At 35.8% G+C, this 24,316-nt stretch overlaps 1 protein-coding gene across 3 annotated transcripts in view; it reads right to left on the bottom strand.

Moving 5' to 3' along the window:
• Positions 1–24,316, bottom strand: part of DEUP1 (deuterosome assembly protein 1) — an 88,354-nt gene that overhangs the window by 41,205 nt on the left and 22,833 nt on the right. For 2 of the 3 annotated variants that reach the window (XM_046637498.1, XM_046637499.1), the window contains 5 exons: positions 23,342–23,437; positions 15,958–16,092; positions 11,245–11,358; positions 8,987–9,229; positions 1,425–1,570 (listed from right to left, as the gene is read on the bottom strand). In XM_046637498.1, coding sequence (XP_046493454.1) covers positions 1,425–1,570; positions 8,987–9,229; positions 11,245–11,358; positions 15,958–16,092; positions 23,342–23,437 — 734 coding nt within the window. The remainder of the gene's footprint in view (positions 1–1,424; positions 1,571–8,986; positions 9,230–11,244; positions 11,359–15,957; positions 16,093–23,341; positions 23,438–24,316) is intronic. The other variant, XM_046637500.1, reaches the window with a different exon arrangement.

Genomic DNA, 24,316 nt, shown 5'->3' with positions numbered 1-24,316 from the left:
GAGTTGGCAATGTCTGGAATGCAGGATTGGCCTTGTGAGATAGCTCCATAGAAAGCACCTCCAATGCTCTTCACAAAACCAAAGCTAGACATGGGTTGAATGGTTTGCTCTTCTAGGAAATTTCTTATATTTTTTTGGCATATATATTATTTGTGCAAAGACATTTCTTACCAACTCACCACACTAGAAAAGTGCTTTGCATATAGTATATTTCCAGTTGACTTATTAATGATCGGTGACAATGATATATAGCTTGTACATGGAGCACTCAATAATGCTGACTGGAACCAGGGCCGGACCAGTGGCGCAGCAGTTAAGTTTGCACGTTCCGCTTCTCGGTGGCCCGGGGTTCACCAGTTCAGATCCCGGGTGTGGACATGGCACCACTTGGCAAAAGCCACGCTGTGGTAGGCATCCCATGTATAAAGTAGAGGAAGATTGGCATGGGTGTTAGCTCAGGGCCAGTCTTCAGCAAAAAGAGGGGGATTGGCAATAGTTAGCTTAGGGCTAATCTTCCTCAAAACAAAACAAAACAAAATGCTGACTGGCTAATAGGCATTCTACCATCCTTGGTGAGACACACAACAAGTCATTTTTAGGGACCTTAATTTCCCATTTGTTGTTAAGTGTAGACCTCAAAGAAATGCTAGCAGCTCCCACAACGTTGAAGAAATAATTATTGCCTTTAAAACAACGTAATCATCTTTCAATAAAATATCCCTCACCATTTGGCTATTCAGTTTTTAAAATCCTACTATTGGTCTGGCATTAGCCTTCAGATTTGAAAAGGATTCAAGTTCTAATGAGAATTAGAACAGCAATGAATGTTTAGAACAGTCAAACTGTCTATTCACAAGCATAAACATTTAATAATCAACAGCAGTTCCATTTCCTTTGTGGTTATGGAGTATGCAATATCTGTCTGATTGTCAAAGAGAAAAAAAAATCTGTTCTAACAAAACCCTAATGGAATTGACAAGCTGGTGAGAGTGGAGGCCAAAATAAATACAATATTTACAAGTGAAAAAGTTAATAACAGGTTTACAGGCAATAAAAAGAAAAGCATTTGAAAAAATATGCAATAAATCTTATTTATCAACATATATAATTAAATACCAGCTCTAAACTATAATATTGTTTACAATATCCTGAAGAATGAAAGTTCTAAGAAAATTTCTGACCCAGTGTGTCACACAAGTATCCATGAATCAGAACAGGATATGATTTTCTAGGTAAGTAAAGATATTAATTTTGAAGAAAAATAATCACTAATTTTATTTTTAATACCTAACATTATCCAATAATTAACAGCATGTTAATAGGAAACAGACTTTTTATTCAGTTTCAAATATAAAACTTTAGAAAATATTCACACATCATAGTTTGAACAGTTTTTCTCAGGCTGCTGAATATAAAGAATATACCTTTTTTTATTTTCTTGAGCATTTTGGCACTCGCCTATTTTTAATAATTCTCTGTGCAACTGCAACCGCTCCATTTCTATAATTCTCAAGAGATCGTCACGTGACTGTAACTCATTTTTCACTTCTGAGAGTCCTGCTTCCATGGCCTAAATAGAAACATCAAACATTTGCAATCCTCACATGTAGATACCATGATGTATAATACATTTAAAAATATTTAACACCTATGAACCAGCCTAATTTCAAATGAACCGATATTTAGTCCTTTGCTGGCTCTGTCTTACAGAATTTCATTCCTTTATTCGTTTATTCAACAAATATTTACTGAGCTCTTATGATGAGCTCAGTCCTGAGGATACAGACACAGAATCTGTCCTCAGTGAGCTTGCAGTCTAGTGAAAAAGACAAAGAATAATCAAATAATCACACAAATGTGGTCACACTAGGTACATTTGAAAGAGGGAAACGTGAGTAAAATATCAGTGCATCAAATTTGAATTAATGCAAATAATTTCCAATTTAAACAAGATAGCCAAGAAAAATCTAATTTCAATGTTGACCAACAAAGTGAAATAGAAACCATGGGTTATGGCTCCACTATTGCCCAAGAGGAGCCCTACTTTAGCTGGTAACTAGAAACACCAGCAATCCTGTGAGGCCAGAGTTTTATTTTGTTAATAAGATAGGCTTGAGCAAATTTAAAAGCTGTTGGGAAGGACCCAGTTAGGAGAAAGAAGGGCTAATAGTAATGGTGTCAGGTTCCTGAGAAGGTGGGTGGCGTGGGTCCCAAAGCACAAGTGGAAGAATTGCCTAAAGCAAAAGGGTCCCTCTGCTCTTGCAGCAGGAAAGAAGGAAGATGGAATGTAGACAAGCATATGCATCCGGATATTGGGAGATAAGACAGTGGCTATCTCTTGGCTTCTATCTTCCTTGTGAAGTAAAAAGGAAACATCACTGGAAGAAGAGGCCAAGGTGGGGGTATGGGAGTGATTTTTGAGAGTGGAGAGTTTAAGTAGCCTGCAATGGGGATGAGAGAGTTCGCTGATTGGAGCAACATGGTAGGATTCCTGGCAGTGTTGAATACTCATTTGACATTTGTGACCATGACCTGTTGAGTGATTTTCTCCAGCAGTACTTGGCTGTTCTCTGGAGAGAGCGATGGCAGAGTCCTTCCATATCATCAGGTCTCTCCTGCTCAGTTATACAGGGAAATTAATGGTTTTTAAGTGTGCCTGCCCCAGGTCATCAAATCCACTGCCATTTCTATAGATGAGGCAATTGAGAGGCAGACTTGGTCCAAAGTTACACAGCTCATAAGTAGCAGATTATGGAACAGAAAAATTCAGATCTTTTGTCTACTAGTCCAGTTAGAACATTCAAGATGCAAAAATAATCTGTTTCACACAAAATTGTAAGTGAAACAGACCTGTAACTTATTGGTAAAGACAGGGTGGGGTATCCTAGAGGCAGGAGTTTCCTCTGCTACAAAAGGCTGTAGGAAACACTATAGATATTTTTAAAATATAATTTATTAAAAAATTCTTTATATATATCAATAAAAGATTTATTCAAATATAATCCATATACCATAAATTTCACCCACTTAAAGTGTACAGTTCAGCGGATTTTAGTATATTTACAAAAGTGGTGCAAGTATCACCACTATCTAATTGCAGAACATTTTCATCACTCCCAACATAAACCCAATACCCATTAGCAGTCATTCCCCTTTTCCCTCCCCCAGCCCCTGGCAACCACTAACGTATATTCTGTCCCTATGGAATTGCCTCTTCTGGACATTTCACACTAATGGAATCATACAATGTGTGGCCTTTTGTGACTGGCTTCTTTCACTTAGCATAACGTTTTCAAGGTTCATCCATGTTGCAGCACGTGTCAGTACTCCATTCCTTTTTATTGATCAACACTATTTAACTGTATGGCTATACCACATTTTATTTATTTATTCATCAATTGATGGACATTTGGGTGTTTCTGCTTTTGGGCTATTTTGAATAATTCTGCCATGAAAATTCATGTACAAGCTTTTATGTGGACATATGTTTTCTTATTAATTCTTATCCAAAAATTCACAAAGGCTAGAAATATAATTGTGTAGACAGTATAGGACATACGAGTTTCCAGATGAACTTTTTTTTACCAAAGCCTTAAATATATATTATTTTCCAGGAGAACTAGAGACCTGGTTTCAGTGAAGGACCTAATTGCAATACTTTAGGCCCAGATGTTCCTGGCTGACTTGGAAATAAGTATAAAAATATATTCAAATAAGTGATTTAATAGACTTGTTTGAATAAAGATTTGTTTAGATAAAGTCCCTGTTTCAACCAGTGAGGATTTTTCAGATGAGGTTAAAATTTCAAAATAAACAAAAGAAATGTGAAACAATAGATTAGCAAGTAGAAAGACAAAGTAAGTTGATGCAAATGTCATCCATTACTTTGCCCAATTGAAGAAGGCACTATCTGGACTCCCTGCTTGGAAAGTTTGCCACCAGGGAGCAATCGAACACGAAGCTGCATGTAGAAAAGTGGGCCTGCCTTCACTTGGGGAAGGTGGGGGGCACAAAAGGGCTCTAACTCCAGGCCAATGAAATGTAGTGTCACCAAAGGCTAGAGTTAACTGAAATTCTGTAAAATATAATAATAATAGAGTCCATTTGTTTACTGTTATTAGAAAATAATACCTGTAAGAGTGACATTTGGAGATATCATTAAGGGGAAAAAAAAGTTTACTTGTGATCTAGCTATACAGGCAGAGGAATTTATGCTAAAATTGAAACTTTTTGTAATACACATCAATAATAATGATTTGACACATTTTTCTAACATGAATGAATATGCAAAATATTTTAATTATAATTCACAGGATTATGTAAATTGACTATAAAAGTACAAAAAAAGAGGCTTTGTTGATATTGATAAAGTGACAGTTGTTATTTAACTTCTGCAATATCTCTTTGAATTCAATGTTAATACTACTGAGCTGACACAAAAATTAGTGAATTTATTTAACTTACATGTAGCTTTAGAATTGGCAAGCTTTTGCATAAAAGTCAAATCAATTATTTGTCAATGAGGATGCAAATATTCAGGGAAACGATTCTTTGGTACTGGATCCAGTTATTGGAACACTTTCAAGTTTGTCTGGAACAACTTGGGCATATAAACCAACTTTTTTAACTGTAAATTTTACAAAATCTAAACACGGATCAGGGATTTCCAGTGACTACTTAGCATCGAGATGTTGTAAGTGTAAAATACGCATCAGACTTTGAAGACTTAGTATGAAAAGAAATGTAAAATATCTGATTAATAATTTTTTACATTGATTACATGTTGAAATGATAATAATTTGGATATACATTGTGTTGAATAAAATATATTACTATTATGTATTAATTTCACCCATTTCTTATTCTTTTAATGTGGCTATGGGAAAAATTTAAATCATATTTGTAGGTTGCATTATATTTCTATTGGACAGTGTTGCTCTAGTACCTTAATGACACATTAACAAGCAAACCAAAAAGGTCATTTTTTGGGCATAGATATTAGAAAAATGCAGAACAATTTATTTTTGTCATTAACCTCCAGTGAGAAATATCGCACATTTAAAACATATAAGTGTAGTGCAGCATAGTAAATAAATATATGCAGTGGAATTAATATGTATACTGACACATTTCAAGGTTGTAGAAAGAAAGTGAGAGGATGTGATTCATGTGAAAATTCAGATGCATCTGGCACTAAACTGTGTTCTAAACTAAAGAGAATTTTATATATAATTAGTGACAGTAATTCAAACTGAAATGGTTGTCTTTTTAAATTCATGTGCAAGATGTGGAACACTGTCATATGATAGTTTTGCAAAAAAGAGAAGAGAAACTTCTTTCTGAGTACATGCACTGGTTACAATGATTATTTCCCTCTAATTATTCCCATTTGGTAAAATATAAATTTTGAATAAAACAAGTTTAAGGCCCATCTGTTTAGTTAGAAATTTGCCTAATGGTTTGAGAGAAGTAGTTATTTTAAAATTTCAAATCAGCTATCAAATAGTAAATAACTGATATCTTCTCACTTACTTTTGATTCTAAAGCAAAAGAATGAAACGTAAGTAGAATTTGGAAATAAAACAGAAAAGGCCAAAAAAAAGCATTTTTTTCTGCTTGTTTTTCCCTAAATGAATCAAAAATAATTAAATGTTTTCTTGGAAGTAGAAATCTTATCCTTTAGACACCTTGAAGTTTTTGAAGCAAATTACCTCTCAAAAATCTTTTCATTAGAACTATAACATATTTTTGGTGTGTGTGTGAAACATACTTCAGAATAATTGATCTGTTTTTTAATACATGTGATTCCTTTGTAAAGTATAAAATGGAGATTCTTAGTTTAAATTTAATAATGTTCCTAGATTCAAGAATAATTAAATTATTTTTTTAAATGAACAAAAATTTGCAAAAATATCTGGTAAACTTACAGAAACTGGTGGATAAGTAAATGATAGTCATATTAAAATTTATCACTGACTATGGAAAACATTACAAAGTAGAGTTAGAGAATTAGTAGTGAAGAATATGAGAAAAATAACATTTCAAAATTTAAAGTAAGATTTCTCAACCTCAGCACTATTTACATTTGGTCCGGATAATTCTTTGTAGTGGGGGTTGTCTGTGCATTGCAGGATGCTCAGCAGCATCCCTGGCCTCTACCCACTGGATGCCAATAGCACCCCTTTCCCCTCTTGTGACAACCAAAAACGTATCCAGGCATTGCCAAGTGTCACCTGGAGCAAAATCACCCAGTAGACAGCCACTGATTTAAAGGAAAGTCATAACTATTAGGCAATTAGTACTGTTATTTTATAACCTTTAGTATAAATATCAATAAAAATATTTCAAAATTATATTGACTTCTATGAATAGCTGGGCTTTTGTTAGTACATATTCAGGAAGATTAATAAATTATCAAGTACATTAATATATGTATACATAAGGAAAAGTCACAGTGGGTAACTGGACTTTCCTTAGCGAGACAATCTATAGAGCCTTCTCAGGAGTGCAGGTAAGCCCCGGGAAGTTGGTAGAGATCTTGGGTGAGGAGATGAGTCATATCCTGTTGGACTTGGGGCAGGAGGGTAAATCAATTAAATGATATTGTTACAAGATAGGGTGGCCTTGGTCATTAGGTGGTTCGAGTCCCTTAACTTCCTGCTACACGTTCAGACTCCCAGGTTGCACTTTGTCTCTTCTTGTCAATAGGAGTGTGTTAGTGTGATAAGCGTGGGAAGTACAGATTTACGGTATTTACCTGGAGAGAGGGTAGATATTATAATCTGAACCCAGGATGTTAATTTACTAATGTTTCTCAATGTACACTCTTCCTCTATTTGCAATATTCCTTCTTTTAACAAGACTCGGCCACTTACTTCCTGGAAAAGTATAAAAGATAAAGTTCTAAGAAGGAGCAAGGTGGGGCTGGTCAAGGAAAGCATTACAGAGAAAGCCAGTCATGCTGCCAAGAGAGGAGAACAGAGGCTCTTTCTAGAAAAGGGTAAGAGTAGTGATTTCTATTCTACAAGTGAGCCAAGAACCAAAAACTGAACCTCAGCCTGTGAAAGAGGATGTTCTTACATGCTGTAATCAGTCCAAACAGAATTCTTTTGAGGGAGATTAAGAGGAACTGATGTTAGTGAAGAAGCTGGACCTCACTGAAGGGCAGAACCAGACTTCATAACTGGACTCGCTAAGGAAATATGTTTCAGGCAAACTAAAGAGAACAGAACAAAACAGGTCCGAGCAGAAAATAGATTTCTAGAGACCAGAACCAAAAAGACCTCAAAAAGGGACAAAGAGAACTCTTTAGTCTATGCAGGATAACCTGAAACCAGATGAGATTATTTTGGAAGTACCCAGAAAAATAATCTCCTTATTTATTGATTGTGATCCTGGTGTAGACTCCAGCAGTACAAAGACAGCTGCATGATGTAAGTGAAGCTGTCTTTAAATCAGGGCCAGATCGCTTCTCGGCCTTTTGGTTAAGATCAGGTGTAAATCAGGGCCAGAGACAGGACTGACGTCCCATACCCAGGGAGATGTGTGGGAAGCAGCCCCTGAGAGGGAGAGAATCCCATCAGGACCAGCAGTCGTGCAAATCCACCTCCAACAGGACTGGGTGGGCTGACTGGAAAGCTGAACACTGAACACCACCTGACACAACCTCTAGGGCAGATGAGTAAGGGCTAATCCCATTTATATTACAGCAAAGCCAGAGAAAACATCAGCAATACCTTTTTATTTCTAGCAAATGTATAGCTTCCTCAGTGTTTAGTATTTGTGGCTTAGCTTGGTTTGTTTGCTTACAGCTGATTTCTAATTTGTATTAGAATAAGATCCCCCTCCCCAAACAAAGCTAGAGTTTGGGAGGGGGGAGATGTACTTCTTTCAGAAATGCCACGCAGTAGGAGAAGCTGGGAGCTTTGTGTTCTGTCCTCTTGCAAACTGGGGGAAAGAGGAACAGAGAAGAGTACACGCTGGCCAAGAAAGAAGTTAAAGAACTAACCCCATACGATCCCATAGACAATGTGGCAGGATGGGGGAAGCAGGAGTTGGCGTAAGACTAGGAAATGACCCTGCGAGTTCAAGTGGCAGAAGATCCTGAGGTGGAAAACCTTAGAGGAGTTGCCCAGACAGTGACCTGAGAAAGACTACCTTAGCATGGGGAGGGAAAAGCGGGCAGGAAGAAATGGGCCAACTGACACAGAGGAATTGGTTGAAAGAAGCTGAATGTTTGGAGGTGGGACATGGGACCTAGAATGGGAGATAAAACTAAAGAATGTCTCAAGTAACTGGGATATCTGTGAATAAGAAATACATATTTAGTAAAGAAATTGGTAATGACCCATATTGATGAATGCTGTATAACCTTCTTAGTGGTTACAAAGAGCAGAGAGACAAAAAAAAAAAGATTTTTGAGGTAAGAAAAAAATTACTGCTGGCAAAACCATGAATCACATCTGCTAATGTGGAAGTTACCGCCGCCCACCCCCCCAAAAAACAACACACACAAACCTCCAGGCCACTGCTTGGTAAATGATTATGAAAAGTTAAACAATGATAAGTCATAGGGATTGACCCCCATGCCTCTCACTAAGGTTATTAGACTGTTGATCGATCTCCAACCCAAGATTCCTGTGAGTCAAAGAGGCACAGGTTCAGAGAGAATGAATAGTGGGGACAGAGGGTGGTGTGTGGCTAAATGGTCATGTTTTCAGGCACAGACATCTGTAAGTTCCCGCTGTTATACTGCCCTGGTAATACATTATTATTATGCCACTGCAGAACCAAAGTGCACTTGAGTGGGGTAAAGTACCTAAGGGATTACTGGATTTACACATTAAGTGAGAGTTACTTACTGAGAGGAAATACGAGCTGAATTTACACATGTAATGTAAAATTAGCTTTCTAATCCATATACATTTTGAGTCATCATTTATACAACTCATGGGCAGTATCAATGGAAAAATAAATAAATCTTCACCTGGCACTGCCTTTGGTACATTTTCAGTTCTTCTAAGAGCTTCTGATTTTCATCTTGTAACTTATTCCTGCTTAATGCTATTTCACTCACAGCTGATTTTAATTTTTCGATAATGAACTCATCTCTTTCATTGGTTTCACAGCTGGGATCTGGCTCACACATCAACCGAGGAATTTCAGAGCTGCTGTCTTCTATGCACTGTTTTTTACCATTTAGCTGAGTTTGGTAACTTTGTGCCTGTTTCTGAGAAATATGAAAATTGTGTCAATTAAATGGAGACTATCATACAGGTCAAGAATGCTAGAAAAGAATTAGGAAGAACATCTTTAAATACCTTATGAGATAATGAAGCTTTGCCCTTTGTAATTCAGTCTTGTGTTTATTCTAAAACCTCAATTTCAGACAGCATAAAGAGAAAATATATTTGTAAAACCTCAGAGCAAAGATGTAGAGTAGGGTAGGGTTTGGGGTAGGGAATTCTTATTCAGCAAGGGAGACGATCTCAAAGATATAAAAAGGGGAAAATTATGGATTCAATTGCACAATTTTGAAAATGTCTCTATGACCAAAAATAAACAAAATAAGCAAAATAAAACAAAAACAACTGGATTATAGAAAACAGTTGTCAACACATATAACAAAGGTTAACAATTTCTGATGTACAGAAACTTCTATGCATCAAGAAGAAAAAGACAACACAAAAGAAAAATGGGCAAAGTTTATGAACAGGCAGTTCGCAGAAAAGGAAATGAAAAAGGCTAAGAAGCATATGAAGAGATGCTCAACCTTATAAGCAGTCAGAGAAATGCAAAGCAAATGAGACTAATATGCTTTCAAACTATCAAGTTGGTAAACATCAAAAGATTGATAACATTGCTTGCTGGTGAGAGTATGTGTACTCCCATTGCCTGTTCATGAATTGTAAATTACAATAACCTTTTGGGAAGTAATCTGCTGGTATTTATTAAAAATTTGAATGGACAAACTCTTTGGCTCAACAACTATTTCTAGGATTTTTATCTAACAAAAGGAAAGTATTAGTATGTAAAGAAGTATATGCAAAGATACTTTTTACAATATTGTAATAGCAGAAAACAGGAAACAACCTGAATGTTCATCAATAAGGAATTGATTGAAAGAATTATGGCATATCTACTATATATTATTAAATATATGGTATACATACTATATACTATGAAATATTATGCAGAATTAAGTAGAGTTTTATGCAGTGACTTGAAAGGATATCCATGGCTTATTAAGTAAAAAAGCAAATTTTTAAAAAGGAAAAATATTTAACTTTCACATAAATATATATTTACATGTTTGTACAAACAAAAGAAAAAGCATGTAAAGATAAACACCTAACCGTTAACAGTGTTTACATTAAATGGATAAGAATGGAGTAGGGGATGAGGCTATTAATTTCACATTAGATTATCTTGTACTGTTGAATTCAGGGAACAGGTATAACATATAATTTAAGTAACTTAAAGAATGAAGAATAAGTCTATCAAACAAAAAATGTAGTTTCTTATCGAATTTAATAAAAACTCCACACTCCTTAGCCAAGCCTCTAAGGCTTATCACAATCTATATCCAACGCACCAGGCTTACCGCCCACTACCCCTCCCCACCTCCCACTTGGACTTCCAGCCAATTGGCCCATTTTCCATCCCAGAATTTGCCTTTTGCTCGCTTGCCTCAGTGATTTCCCTCATGTTATTTCCACCACTTGGAGTAAATTCTCTCTTGTCTCAAAATATATCCATTCTTCAAGGTCCAGGCCCAGTCTCACCCCTGCTGGAGAATGTGTTTCCTGACTATCTCAGTGCAAATTTTTCTCTTACTCCTTTGGCCTCTAAAATGATTTGGATTTTTTCCACTCACTTGTCATTAATTATCTGTAAATCTGTACATATACTATCTCTGTGTCTGGGCTATAACGTTCTTGAGGGCAGAGACCAAGCAATCTCAGACTTTCTAAGCGACTTGTCTATTGGCATGCGAAACAACATGTAATTTAATGATACAATAACAGTGAACTTCTTAACAGCACCATCCTTTGAGACGTGTAGGCTAAATTCACCATACAGATGGTTCATGCACTTGTGACTTTACCCAGTGTTGGACCTACTCTGGTTATTTCCCCTTAGTTGGTATTTCAATCTGTAAAAAGACTACATGCTGAATGGCAAAGATAGTAATATTTAACCTCTAATTTCTTCTAATTTCGAAGATGGTATTAGATAATGTACCTGAAACTGATTACACTTCTCAGATAATAACTTTTGTTGAGCATCTAAAGAAACCAGATGAGTCTGATATAGTATCTCTTGCTTGTCCCATTCTCTTGACTTTGTTCTAAATTCCTTTAAAAAAAATGGAGGGGCAAACAATAAATTGACGAAAATTATTCATTTTACATTTGTACATCTTCATTCTTAGAAAAAAGTAATTGCATTCTTTCCCCACTAGGAAAACAAAAAAAGTAATAATCACTCATCTTGGATTTACTATTAGATATATTGCCTAATTTTTGCTAGGAAAATATGGGATTTGTAACTTAATCCTTGTATTAGAAAATTAAGCATTTTATTTGCTAAAAGTGTAAGAAGTTTCTCTGAGAATGAATGCTGATTACTAACCAGGGAGTTTCAAACAAGTTTTTGCATCAACCAGTACTTCTCTTCTATTCCCTGACCTGACACCAGAAGTGTTTTTCCTTCTTTCATTCTCTACACTCAGTCACCAAAGCTGCTCCCTTATTTTGTTAGGGTGTGGGGCTTGGATTGATTTTGTGACTCTGTCCCCTGTGGCTTTCAAAGCTCCTGTCCAAGGTGAAGACAAAATCCACTCATTGCTGAGAAGAGAACAACCATCCCAGGCCCGATTCAGGCAGTACCAACGGGGTTAACCTGGGGAGGAAGCAGTGGACCTAGCTTGATACAGCATGCTCAGTTCTTCAAGTTCTTGCTCAAGTAGTGTGTTCATGGAGCATGATTATCTGCTCACAACTTAACATGAAGAAAGGGTATGGCTTTGGGAACACCAAAGACGACTTCACTGCTTCTCAATTTTGCTTAGGTAGGGCTGGCCTCTATATCTTATCTTTCTGTCCAAGCTGTAAGCAACTTAAGGGTTTCATTACTTTCGTATTGCTCAGAGTACCTGACAAAGTGCCAGGCACCACTTATATTCCACGACTGTACAAACAAAAGCATGGTATTAATATTTCCTAGAATTTAAACATTTCTCACTAAATTTTGCAAAGAAAACAACATGGTTGGAAACAAACTCTACAGATACTAAGTCCATTCCTATATATTTTTGTATATCGATACATGGCATGCATGTATTGATTTCCACCATCAATTCAGTAATATTTGAGCACCTAGTGCCCAGCAGGTACTGTGGAGAGAAGAGAATTTACAACTATTTCATGATTAAAAGAAACACATTTTTGAAAGAAAAAAAATCAAGAAATATATAATAAAGTAGGGAAATGTACATGTGAACAAATAATTTTACAGTGTAAGTACAATGATAGTGTCACATAAAAGCCATGCAGAGGAGGTCATGATTACATCAGCCATCTCCAATAATGTGTCAAATTGGAACATAGTTCATTTAGCCAGAGTGATTGGTGTTGTTTTGAAGATGGTTGAAATGACTGGATTGGCTATGCTGGTAAATAAATACACCAATTTAGAGAGTAAAAACTACATTTTGCTTAAAATGAGAAGGAAATGGCATTTCATATTTTCTACAGAGAAATGATTTTAAAGAACATGTGGGGAAATTTTCATTTTATAAATTCACAAGTCCCAAAACAATCAGTGAAGGAAGGCTATAAATTAGGACACTTTTACAGTAATTAAAGGTGACCTGAAATTGAGTGGTGGTAATAAGGTTGGAGAAATATGGCTAGACCCTCTTTTAAACATACAATAATTTTATATATTTTTATATAAATATATAATATAAATATATATATTAAGTATATATATTTAAATATTATGATAAATATAATATATTTATTAAGATAAATTGAGATAGTCAGTTTAAAGTTATTGACTTCAATTCTAACATTCAACAATTTTAAGTTAGATACACAAAGACAGAGACTTTAGTAATAGTGACAAATTTGCAAAACTAGGCTCTAGTAGAAAATAGGTAACAATTCAAATCAATACAAGGTAGATAAAAAAAATTGCTGTTTACTTCCAATTTAGAAAGAAGTCTTTGGAGTCAGAAGTCAAAATGTGGGCAAGGTTGACACAGAGTTCATGTCTTTCAGGTAATATTAATATTTAGCATCACCCACCCAACAACCTCAATCTTGAAAATAAATATTTCCCAGCATGCTTTAGGAGCACACAGAAGCATTAACCTCAATTCCTTACAAAGGAAGCAAATAGGTAGAAATGAGGCCAAGAATGAGGCCAAGCAAGGCTAGAAATGTGTGTCAGACATATCGGCAGGCGCTTATAACAGTCCTGGCTTCCTTGGTCTTACAGATGTATTGGGTTCAAGATTACCGAGCAAGCACAATATATCCAGTAGCTATGGGGCCACGCAGAGATCTAGAGGGTCCCAGGGAGTTCATAGACCTGCCTAAACCTCCAGATTAAGTCCTCCATGGCCGGAAAACCTTCTTTGGGTCTTTAAGGTTGACAGTGGGTCGGCGTCATTAAAATTAGTGTAAACTACATTTTATATATATATATTTAATCCCTCTGCTAAATATTGAGAGATGGAATGAACATTTCTTTAGTGACTACTGCATGTATGTCAGGGACTCTACAAACCTCCACTTGTAAGATAGTTCTAACTTTTTATTGTGAAAATTTTCATACTTACATAAAAGTAGAGAGTAAAACAAACTCCCTTCACCCAGTTTAACTACCATCTGCTTAACCCATCCTTATTTTGCCTAGTCTCTATCCTTTTTTTTTGGAGTATTTTAAGGCAACTTGCAGACCTCATGTATTTTCACCCCTGCACGCTTCAGTCTGCATCTAAATACACGCACACACATTTTTTCTTCCATGACTACAGTGTCACCTATAAGATATTTTTAGCCCCATTTATTGGTGAAAAAATGGAATTTCTGTGAGGTTAACAGCCTGCCTGAAGGTCATAGGGCAAATAAACGAGTCTGTCAGGACCTGCTTTAACTTATAAACTGTCATGCTCTTCCACGACAGCATGCTGCTTCCCAATGCTCTATTACTATACTGGGGTAGAAATGTTTGTCCCAAAGGAAAAACATGCTTAGATGTGGACTAAAACTAGAACAGTCCATCTCTTACATATTAATTTTTCAGATGGCTCTAAGTAAAAACAGGTACATGAAATGTTTCCATAATTACACAGATTAAACTGTATCTACATAATGTGCTTAAAAATTTTTGTATAAGTACAAACATTTCAAGTCATATTTTGTTACTAATTTCCACTATAATTTCATGAGACATATTTTATGTAAATATTTAGTTTCCTAAATGTAAAACGTGTACACACAAAGTACTTAATATTAATTAAAGGCTTTTTCTTTGTCTGAACAATTTATATGAATGTGGTTCTCCCACTAAACCACATGAGAAGTCAACCAAACGGATAATCGGTGACTCGATCCCTGCACTTCTGCCGAAAGCACATGTATATTACGGTGCACATCTCTGTGCATCTTGTGTGCAACCAGGATATTTCTGAAGCCAGTCTAATTACACCACTGCGAGAGCCGGGGGGTTATACATGGTGCATTTTCCTAGTGGGTCAACTTTACTGAGCGACAGTAATTTTGTATTAAAAAAAATGTGCATTCATTATTCAGTAGAATATAAAATTTGCAGAAATTTACAAACTAAAACCCAAGACTACCAACAAATTTCTTGCAACAGGCTGGTTTTAGGGCTGTGATCCCATATATTTTTTGCTCTTGAAAATATTTCGGAGGAAAAGTTTGAGAAGGACTGTTAATTGAAGAATAAGATAAAGAATGAAATGGGGCCATGACCATTCGATAGGAGGAGGAAGGAGATTAAGACTCATTAGCTAAGGGAAAGGGGCCAACTGGGCTGGAACATGACGAATAAGAGAGAGGAACAGGTCAGAGTCCTAAGAGGTTTCTCCCTGGGTGATTGGGAGGTACACAACCAGTGTCTATCAACAAAGTAGAAGAAACTGATAGCATTGGCTGGTGGCTGGGGGAAGCTGGAGCTTAGGGCTTGAATAATGAAAGAAATTGAGTGGGATAACATGATAAGGGTCAGTTTGAGGTCAATTAAAAAACAATAACTGAGCAGCCCTGGGAATTCAGCTAAGGCCAGAGGATAGGAATCTATAGCAGAATCTATCCACTGCTACATTACCTATAGGAGAAATGCTCAAGAGCTAGGGAAGAAAAGTAGGTGGTTTGTTTTCCCTAAGGTTGGAGGGTTAAGGGGATACGAATACGTGCATCTGTGACACAGTAAACCTTTTTAGGGGCTGAGATTTTAGAAGTTCCGGGTGATATGGGGTGGCTATATTGAAATGGCACTACCTCTTTAAAGAAAAAACCCTGAAACTTCAAGCCTGGTTCTGAAAACTGTTATGAGGCGTCTTTGGGATTTAAGTACCTAATAGTTAAATAGCCATTAAAAGATTTATTAGACATTCGCTTTAACTGACCCGAGGGATGTCCTTCAATTTCACTCAACAGCTGCAGTTTCTTTGAACCTTTTTTTTTTGGCTCTCCAAAAATGCTGATATATATAAAAGATGTATAAATCAAAGTGATGTTTTAATTCACTAAGTGCCTGAAGAGAAGGTGCACTGAGAAAATATATTCAATGAGAAGTTGATTTGTAACAGTGTTTGTTGCCACAGCTGTACGTGCCATTGTGTACACCAGAGACAAAGAGCCCACAACGACCACAATCAATCTTTAATAGACAGGAAGAAAGTAGGAAAACACAGCTCACCTCTAATTTCAGGTTCAAATTGCTCAGTTCAAAGGGTGTTTCTTCTTTGGGGTGTGGTAATTCTTTTCGTCGAAATTTATTTTGTTTCATCTGGTGTAATCTCAGTTTTTCAAAGCTATTAGTTAGTTTGGAAAACTGTAAAAAAATAGAGAATGCTAACACTTTACTATTACCGGTTATTTCTAACTTGATTTCTCTTTGGTTCTTGTCTTGTGTACCTCTTTGAAAATTTAAGTCATGATTAGAAAATGCAGTAAAGCCTAAATGTTCCAATTAGTGAAGATAGAACCAGTTATTAAAACTAAATTATTGAAGCTGAACACAATTCAGCTTTCATGTAAATTTGGGACTTCATTAACTGCACAAACAATGATTCATTTGATAAGTGTTTTGTTCAGTTTTGTTTTAGCCATATGTAGCAAAGCTCATAATTTCAAAACAACCAAGTTTTTTCTTACTTTTATTTAGTGCCATCTTGTGTTGACAATTTTAATTTCAGTAACTCAATCCATAAAATAACTAGCACATACTTTATTCAAGAAAACTGAATACTTAATTTAAAAGATACTTAATTTAAAATGTCTACTTATTCATGTTTAAATAAATTTAAATATCAAAATTGATATAATCTTTTTCTTACCAAAATTATTTTTATAACTTAGACTCTACTATTTTTTCTGTTTTGTGTTCTATCTTCAAATAATAGATTAAAAGCAACATGGTCTATCAACACCTGTGAGGAAATTTCTATGTAACTATTTACAAAAGCTTTTCGTTTTTACATTTTATTTTGAAATAATTATAGATTCACAGGAAGTTGCAAAGATACTACAGAGAGATTCTGGGTCCTCTTCACCCAGTTTCCCCCAATATTTACATCTTATTGAATTATATCAAACAATAGCAAACCCAAGAAATTGACGTCAGTACAATATATGTGTACAGTTCTATGCTGTCTTATCACATGTATAGATTTGTGTAACCACGACCACGATCAAGATACAGAATCGTCCCATCACCACAGATCTCCCAGTGCCTTTGTAGTGACAGTCATCCTCTCCACGCCCCCAATCCCTAAGCCCGGGCACCCACTAATTTGTTTTCCATCTCTATAATTTTGTCATTTTGAGAATGTTATAAAATGGAATCAAACAGAATAGGACCTTTTGAGATTGGCTTTTTTCACTCAGCATAATGCCCTTGAGGTGCATGTGTGTGTCAATAGTTCACTCCTGTTTATTGCCCAGTATTATTCTATGATATGGATCTACCTCAGTTTGTTTGACCATTCACATATGGGGGGCATTTTGGTTGTTTCCAGTTTTGGGCTATTTCAAATAAAGCTATGAACAATTGTGTCTACTTTATCTGATATTAATGTAGTCATTTCTGCTTTCTTTTCCTTTCTAATTTTTTAAATTGAGATATAATTCACCTACCATAAAATTCACCCTTAAAGTATACAATTCATTGGTTTTTAGTATATTCACAAAGTTGTGCAACCATCACACTAATTCCAGAAGATTTTCATCACCTCAAAAAGAAATCCCATATCTAGTAGCAGTCACTACACAATTCCTCCTTATCATAGCAACCACTACTCTACTTTCTGTCTCCATAGATTTAACTATTCTGATTATTTCATATTAATAGAATCATACAATACATGGTCTTTTGTATCTGGCTTCTTTCCTTTGGTATAATGCTTTCAAGGTTCATCAATGTTGTAGCATGGATCAATACTTCATCCCTTTTTATGGCTGCATAATATTCCATCGCATGGATGTATCACATTTGCTTATCCATTCATCAATTGATGGACATTTGGGTTGTTTCCAACTTTTGGATATTATGAATAATGCTGTTAACATTTGTGTACAAGTTTTTGTGTGGATATACATTTTTATTTCTCTTGAGTATATACTTAGGAGTGGAATTGCTGGGTCATAAGGAAACTCCATAGCTATCTCCAAAGTTAAAAGGTTTAACTTTTTAAGGAACTGCCAAGGTGTTTTCCAAAGTGGCTGTACCATTTTCCATTTCCACTGGCAATGGATTCCAATTTTTCCATATCCTCACCAATGCTTGCTGTTGTCCATCTTTTTGATTATAGCCATCCTAGTGGGTGTGAAAGAGTATCTCATTATGGTTTCCATTTGCATTTCCCCAATGACTAACGATGTTGAGCCTTTTTTCCTGTGTTTATTGGCAATTTGCATATCTTGTTTGGAGAAATGTCTATTCAGATCTTTGCCCATTTTAAAATTTGGTCATTTGTATTTTTATTGTTTATTAGTAAGAGTTTTTTTTTATTCTGGATACTAGTCCTTTGTCAGATACATGATTTGCAAATATTTTCTCCCCTTTTGTGGGTTGTCTTCTCATTTTCTTGATGTTCTTTGAAGGACACAGATCCTTTCATTTTGATGAAGTCAAATTTATGTAATTTTTCTTGTCCTGTTGGTGCCAAATCTAAGAAGCCATTGCTTTATCCAAGGCCACAAAGATATACTCCTCTGTTTTCTTCTAAGTGTTTTGTAGATTTAATTTTTACATTTAGATCTTTGATCCATTTTGAGTTAATTTTTTGCCTATGGTTTAGGTAAGGGCCCAACTTAATTTTTTTGCCTGTTTGTTGAAAAGATTATTCTTTCTCCATTGAATTATCTTGGCATCACTTCTGCTTTCATTTGATTAATATTTGCATGGTATTTTTTTCCACCTTTTTACTTTCAACTTACCTATACAGTTATATTTGAAGTGAGTTTCTGGAACAAAGCATACATTTGGGTCATTTTTTTTTTATTTACTCTGTCAGTCTCCACCTTTTAATTGGTGTATTTAGACCATTTCCATTTAATGAATTATTGATATGTTAAGGCTCAAGCCTGATTTTTTTTTGTTTTCTGTTTGTTCTCCAGTTTTTGGTTTCTCTGTTTTAGCTTTCCTGTCTTCCACAGGGTTATTTGAACATTTTTTAGAATTTCATTTTGATTTATCAATAGTGTTTTTGAGTATATCTCTTTGTATAGCTTTTTAGTTGCTGCTCTAGGTATTATGTTATATATACATAAGTTATTACAGGCTACTGGTGTTGACATTTTACCAGTTTAAATGAAGTGTAGAAATCTTACTTCTCTTTATGTCCCTTTATCCTGTCCCATTTAGAACACTGTTGTCTTAAGTATTTCCTCAACCTACATTAAGAACTATGTTAGACATTGTTATAATTTTTGCTTCAGCTGTCAAACAATTTAGAAAACTCAAGAGAAGGAAAGTCTATTGCATTTACCTGTTTTTATTCTTTCCAGTGTTTTTTCTTTCTTCCTGATGTCTCAAGATTCTTTCTGTATCATTTACCTTCTACTAAGAGAACTTCCTTTAGCTGTTCTTTCAGGATAGGTCTATTGGTGACAAATTCTCTTAGTTTCCCTTCATTTGAGAATGTCTTGATTTCCTCTTCATTCCTAAGGATGTTTTCTCTGGACATAGAATTTTGAGTTGATGTTTCTGTTCTTTCAGCAGTTGAAAAATGTGCCATTTCCTTCTGGCCTGCATGGTTTCTGATGAGAAATCCATCATCTAAATTGGTTTTTCCCCATAGGTAAGGTGTTATTTCTCTCGTCCTGATTCCAAGATGTTTTCTTTGTCTTTCAGTTTTCAGAACTTTGACTATGATGTGTCTTGGTGTAGATTTCTTTGGGTTTATCATGTTTGAGTTTCACTCAGCTTCTTGAATCTGTAGATTCACATTTTTTGCCAAGTTTGGGGACTTTTTAGCCATTAATTATTTGAATACTTTTTTGGTACCACCCTCTTTCTTCTCGCCTTCTGGGACTCTGATGATACAAATTTGCAATCTTTTGTCCCTGAGGTTCATTTTGTTTTCCTCTATTTTCTCTTTTTTTTTCAGATTGGGTAATTTCTATTTTGCTATCTTCAAATTCAGTGATTGTTTCCTCTATCCTCTCCTTTCTGCTTTTGGGCTCATCATTAAATTTTTTTAGATTGGTTATTGTATTTTTCAGTTGTGAAATTTCCAATAGGTTGTTCTTTATAGTTTTGTTTCTTTGCTAAAATTTTCTAATTTTTCATTTGTTTTAAATATATCTGTAATTGCTCATTGAAGCATTTTTTTTTAACAGCTGTTTTAAAATCCTTGTCAGATAATTCTAATATCTGTATCAACTCAGTGTTGGCATCTCTTGATGGTCTTTTCTCATTCAACTTGAAATCTTCCTGGTTCTTGGTACGATGAGTGATTTTTTATTGAAACCTAGACATTTTGGGGTATTGTGTTATGAAACTCTTGCTTTTATTTAAATATTGTGTTTTAGCAGTCCTCTTCCAACAGCATTAAGCAGGAAAACAGAATGCTGCCTCATTACTGCCAGGTGGCAGTGGAAGTCCAAGTCTTAGCTTGGCCTCAGAGGGTAATCTGGGGGAGGTGTTCCTTATTTCTGTTGAGTGGGAGTGGGAGTCCAGGCTCACCACTAGCCTTTCACTGACACCATGTTAATTAGAAGGCATAGCTGTCTTCTTACTGCTTCCCACATGGCCTTCAGTGACACTGAAGTGAGGGTGAGTGGCTTTGTTACCACTGATGGGTGGTGAACATCCTGACTCCTCATTAACTTCCCCTGATACCATTCCAGAGAGCAGGGGGAGGGGTGCTCATCAGCACCAGATGGGCACAGAAGTCCCAGCTCTCCACATGGTCTCCACTGACATCATGGGTTGAGCAGGATCTTATTAACACTCAGTGGTGATGAAAGTCCTGGCTATCTACTCAGTCTTCTCTGACACCATGCAGGCACAGTGGCCATGGCCTGGGCTACCTCATTACAGCCTGGTGAGGGTGGAAACTTAGGCTGCCCACTTAGTCTTTGCTGGTGTGGTGGGTGGGAGCTGTAGTCTGTTTTGTTTTGTTTTTTCCTGTGGTGTTTGGCTGGAGCAGAGCAGTTGTTATCTAAAAGTGTTTAATGTTGCTGGGGTATTTTTTTCCTGGGCTTTAGGCTGCAGAGAGCAGACTTTCCTTGGGACTCTTTTTGTTTGTTTGTGTCCATTGGAGTGTCTGGATTGCTGGCTCCTCTGTTACCCACTCTGGGATATAAGAAGCAAAAAAAAAAAAAAAAAAAGTCCCAGGGAACCCACCACTGTGTCATTCCTTGGGTCCCAAGGTCCTAGGTGGTCTATCTTTTCACTCTACTTGTCAGTCTTGTTACATTGTTTTATAAATAATGTCCAGGGTTTCTTGCAGCATTTAGCGGGAGGAATAGGGAAAAGTATATGCACTCCATCTTTCCAGAAGTGGAAATCTCAAATATATATAAAACTCGATTATAGTTTTATGGTGGTTAGAAAGAAAAGAAAATACTCCATTTTAAAAAAGGAAGCAATTTCTACAAGAAAGCTTTGACAGAGTTGAGTTATGCAAGGCAGAGTGTGCTCAAGCGTATCCTTAAGATATTTTAGGAAAATGAAATTGTAAATAAACCAAGAATTTCAAAGAAGGAAGCAGTGTGAGCAAGAAGCAACAAAGCATGTTTGCCACAGATTCCATTTTCTGGTTAGAAAAATGACATATTACTAGCTATTATGCAAACCAAGTTGAGTACATAGTACTTTTCTTTTTCTGTCTTTCTCCCTCCTCCCCTCTTTCCTTCTCTTCTGCTCTCCCTCCCTAACTCTCTTCCTTCCTTTCTTTTAACCAGAGAAGAAAAGAGGAGCAGAAAACTGCAGTCGGATGAGTTGGCTGTTCTCTCGACAGTAATGTAGTGTTTCCAAAGCGTATTCTATGAGACACCCGTTCGCAGTGTTCACACTGCAATACTTTACTCCAGTATTAGTAGGTTTTAGTTTAAAAAAGTAAAAGGGTTTCATGGTCAATTACATTTGGAAAATGATGTATTAAAAAAGCTAAACGGATTTGTTAAAGCAGGACTTCTCACAGCCTGTGATATGCTAATATGCACCGTGAATATCCAAGAGCAGAGAAGGAGTAAACAGCTTTTTCTAAACTCTCAGTATTAGTGTTCCATAGGACAAATTTTTGTGAAGTTGTCATAACCATATTTTTTGGTTAGCCTGCAGCCAAGTAATAAGATAGAACTGCAAAGCATCAAATGGCAAGGAGTCATATATTAAATGCTGCTGAGCACTTGGAAACAAGGCCCCAAACTTTCTAACAACAAACATGAAAAACAAAACAAAACAAAACAAACAGAAGTTAAAGATTTGGTAAGCAGTGATTAAACTAGTTAAATAAAATCTAGAGATGTATTGAACTTGTATCTAGATTTTTGTATTTTTTTGAACTTATTCCAGATTGTGGTCTCTTCGTTTATACTCAACAATTATAGTGATTTAATATTTATGTCATTTTAGAGTTTTATCTTTACAAAAAAGCAAGCTGATTGATCTAAGTGTTAAATGCTTGGAGTCTCAGTCAGGAAAAACCTTATGTAGTTTCACAAGTCAAGCTACCATCTAGTGGCGGTGACTGAAATTGCTGGCAAAATGTCTAGGTAGATTTAAGAGCTAGTCTTGTTAAGATCACACCTATTAAGTGGCATCATATGTTTCCTATTCCAATCTTCATGGCTGAATCATCTCCCTAAAAAGGTACTTAGGGAGGAGCATTAACTACTTTGGGCTCCTTTAAATATATTATCATTTATGAAATCCTTGCATTACCAAAAAAGTTGGTTATAAAGTAAAATTTCATAATCAAACCATATTTCCCATTGATTCATTTACTAAGTTAAGCAAGGATATAGCATCTATTAGACCTGAGATGCTCAGATGCTTACAGTCCTATGTGTTAGTGGTGGTTGGGAGAGAAGACTTTTTGCTTGCCAGCACCGTCAGGAGATGTGAGGATAAATAAGAAAGAAATCACTATCCTTCTCATCACATATGCAGGAGCACCGTCATTCATGAAACAGTCCTACCAGTAACAAGGTACTAAAGACTAGTTTTGTTCTTTCGATTATCTGTTACGTAACAGCAAACTTCCATATTTTAAATTGCCATAGAATAAAGGACTAATAATATCTACGAAAGATAATCTTGCTTTCTTGGTGTTGTTTGCATAGCTAATTATTATCATATCATTAATCGACAAGTCTCCTGATAAAGAGAAAGCTATTAGTTTAGCGCTGTGTTAACAGTTAAAGGGATATGAAGCTGACAGTCTAGTAAAAGAGACAAAATCAACACATACAAAATAACAAAAGACAGGGCCAAACATATAATCTTGTAGTTGAAATACAAGAACTTTTGCTTGTATTAAAAACAATTTATTTTAGTAAAATTAACACAATTTTATGGGTCAAAACATATACCAAAATGTGCGATATTAAATTGTACTAAGTTTTCTTACTTGAGCTTTTAGGGTTTGTAGTTGTCCTTCATAATTCTGAGTCATTGCTAAGTTACACTTTTCCAGACTGTCCAACTTCTGTCTGAGTAACCCCACCTGCATTAAGAACAAAATTTAATTTTGCTTTTTCTAAATTTTGCCTCAAAATCTCAGAAAAAAATGTACAAAAGAAAAGTACAATTCAAATAAAACTACTGTGCCAAACCCAAGAATAAATATTTGTACTGCAGTGCTTAAAATAGCTATTAATAATTAAATTCACAAAATCCAAACCTTGCTAGCAAGGTTCCACTGGGTACTCATTAGGACACTATGGGATGGATGTTTGACAAAAGACCCTTATTGCCATCACATTTTAAATTAAGGTCTAGAATTTACTTTGCCTTATCTTTTTGGGAGGCTTATGTCATTGTCGCTCAGGCAGAACCTCTACCGACACACTTCAGCTTTCTTTTAGCCTCACTGCCTTCAGTGGGAGCTCTGCTTTAGTGGTATTATGGAATAATCGTTACATTTTTATAACAACTAACGCATTAAAAAGAAAAATGTCTAAGAGCGGTTCTTAAGGATATGGCTTACAGAATGTGTCTGCTCAAAAAGCAGGTGAGGGCCCTGTTTATACATCTGTGTCATTATAGGTATAGAAGGGAGAAAACAATCCTTGCATAGGCCTGGTCAGATGGCCTGCCTCTAGCATGAAGGCAAACCAGAGGCCAAAAACTAAGTTAACTATGTCAAACTATAACATAGTTGACTATGTCAAAAACCAAGTCGAATTGAGAGGCCAATAAAGGTAGAAAAATGGCTGCTGAACAAGTTGACTGATGATGTTTCAGTAAATGATTAGTAAATATTTCTCTTATGCTTTGCCAAAAAGAACAATTCACAGACACAAAAGCGTATGTTCGATAAAGCAGACAGTTTTCCTGAACCCCTCCACAGGCCCGAGGGCACCATGCATGCTTCCACAACCAC

The sequence above is a fragment of the Equus quagga genome, chromosome 14, assembly GCF_021613505.1.
Source record: "Equus quagga isolate Etosha38 chromosome 14, UCLA_HA_Equagga_1.0, whole genome shotgun sequence".
Classification (NCBI taxonomy): domain Eukaryota; kingdom Metazoa; phylum Chordata; class Mammalia; order Perissodactyla; family Equidae; genus Equus; species Equus quagga.
Note: the sequence above shows the minus strand (reverse complement) of the source record. Positions and strands in the feature narration are given on the sequence as shown.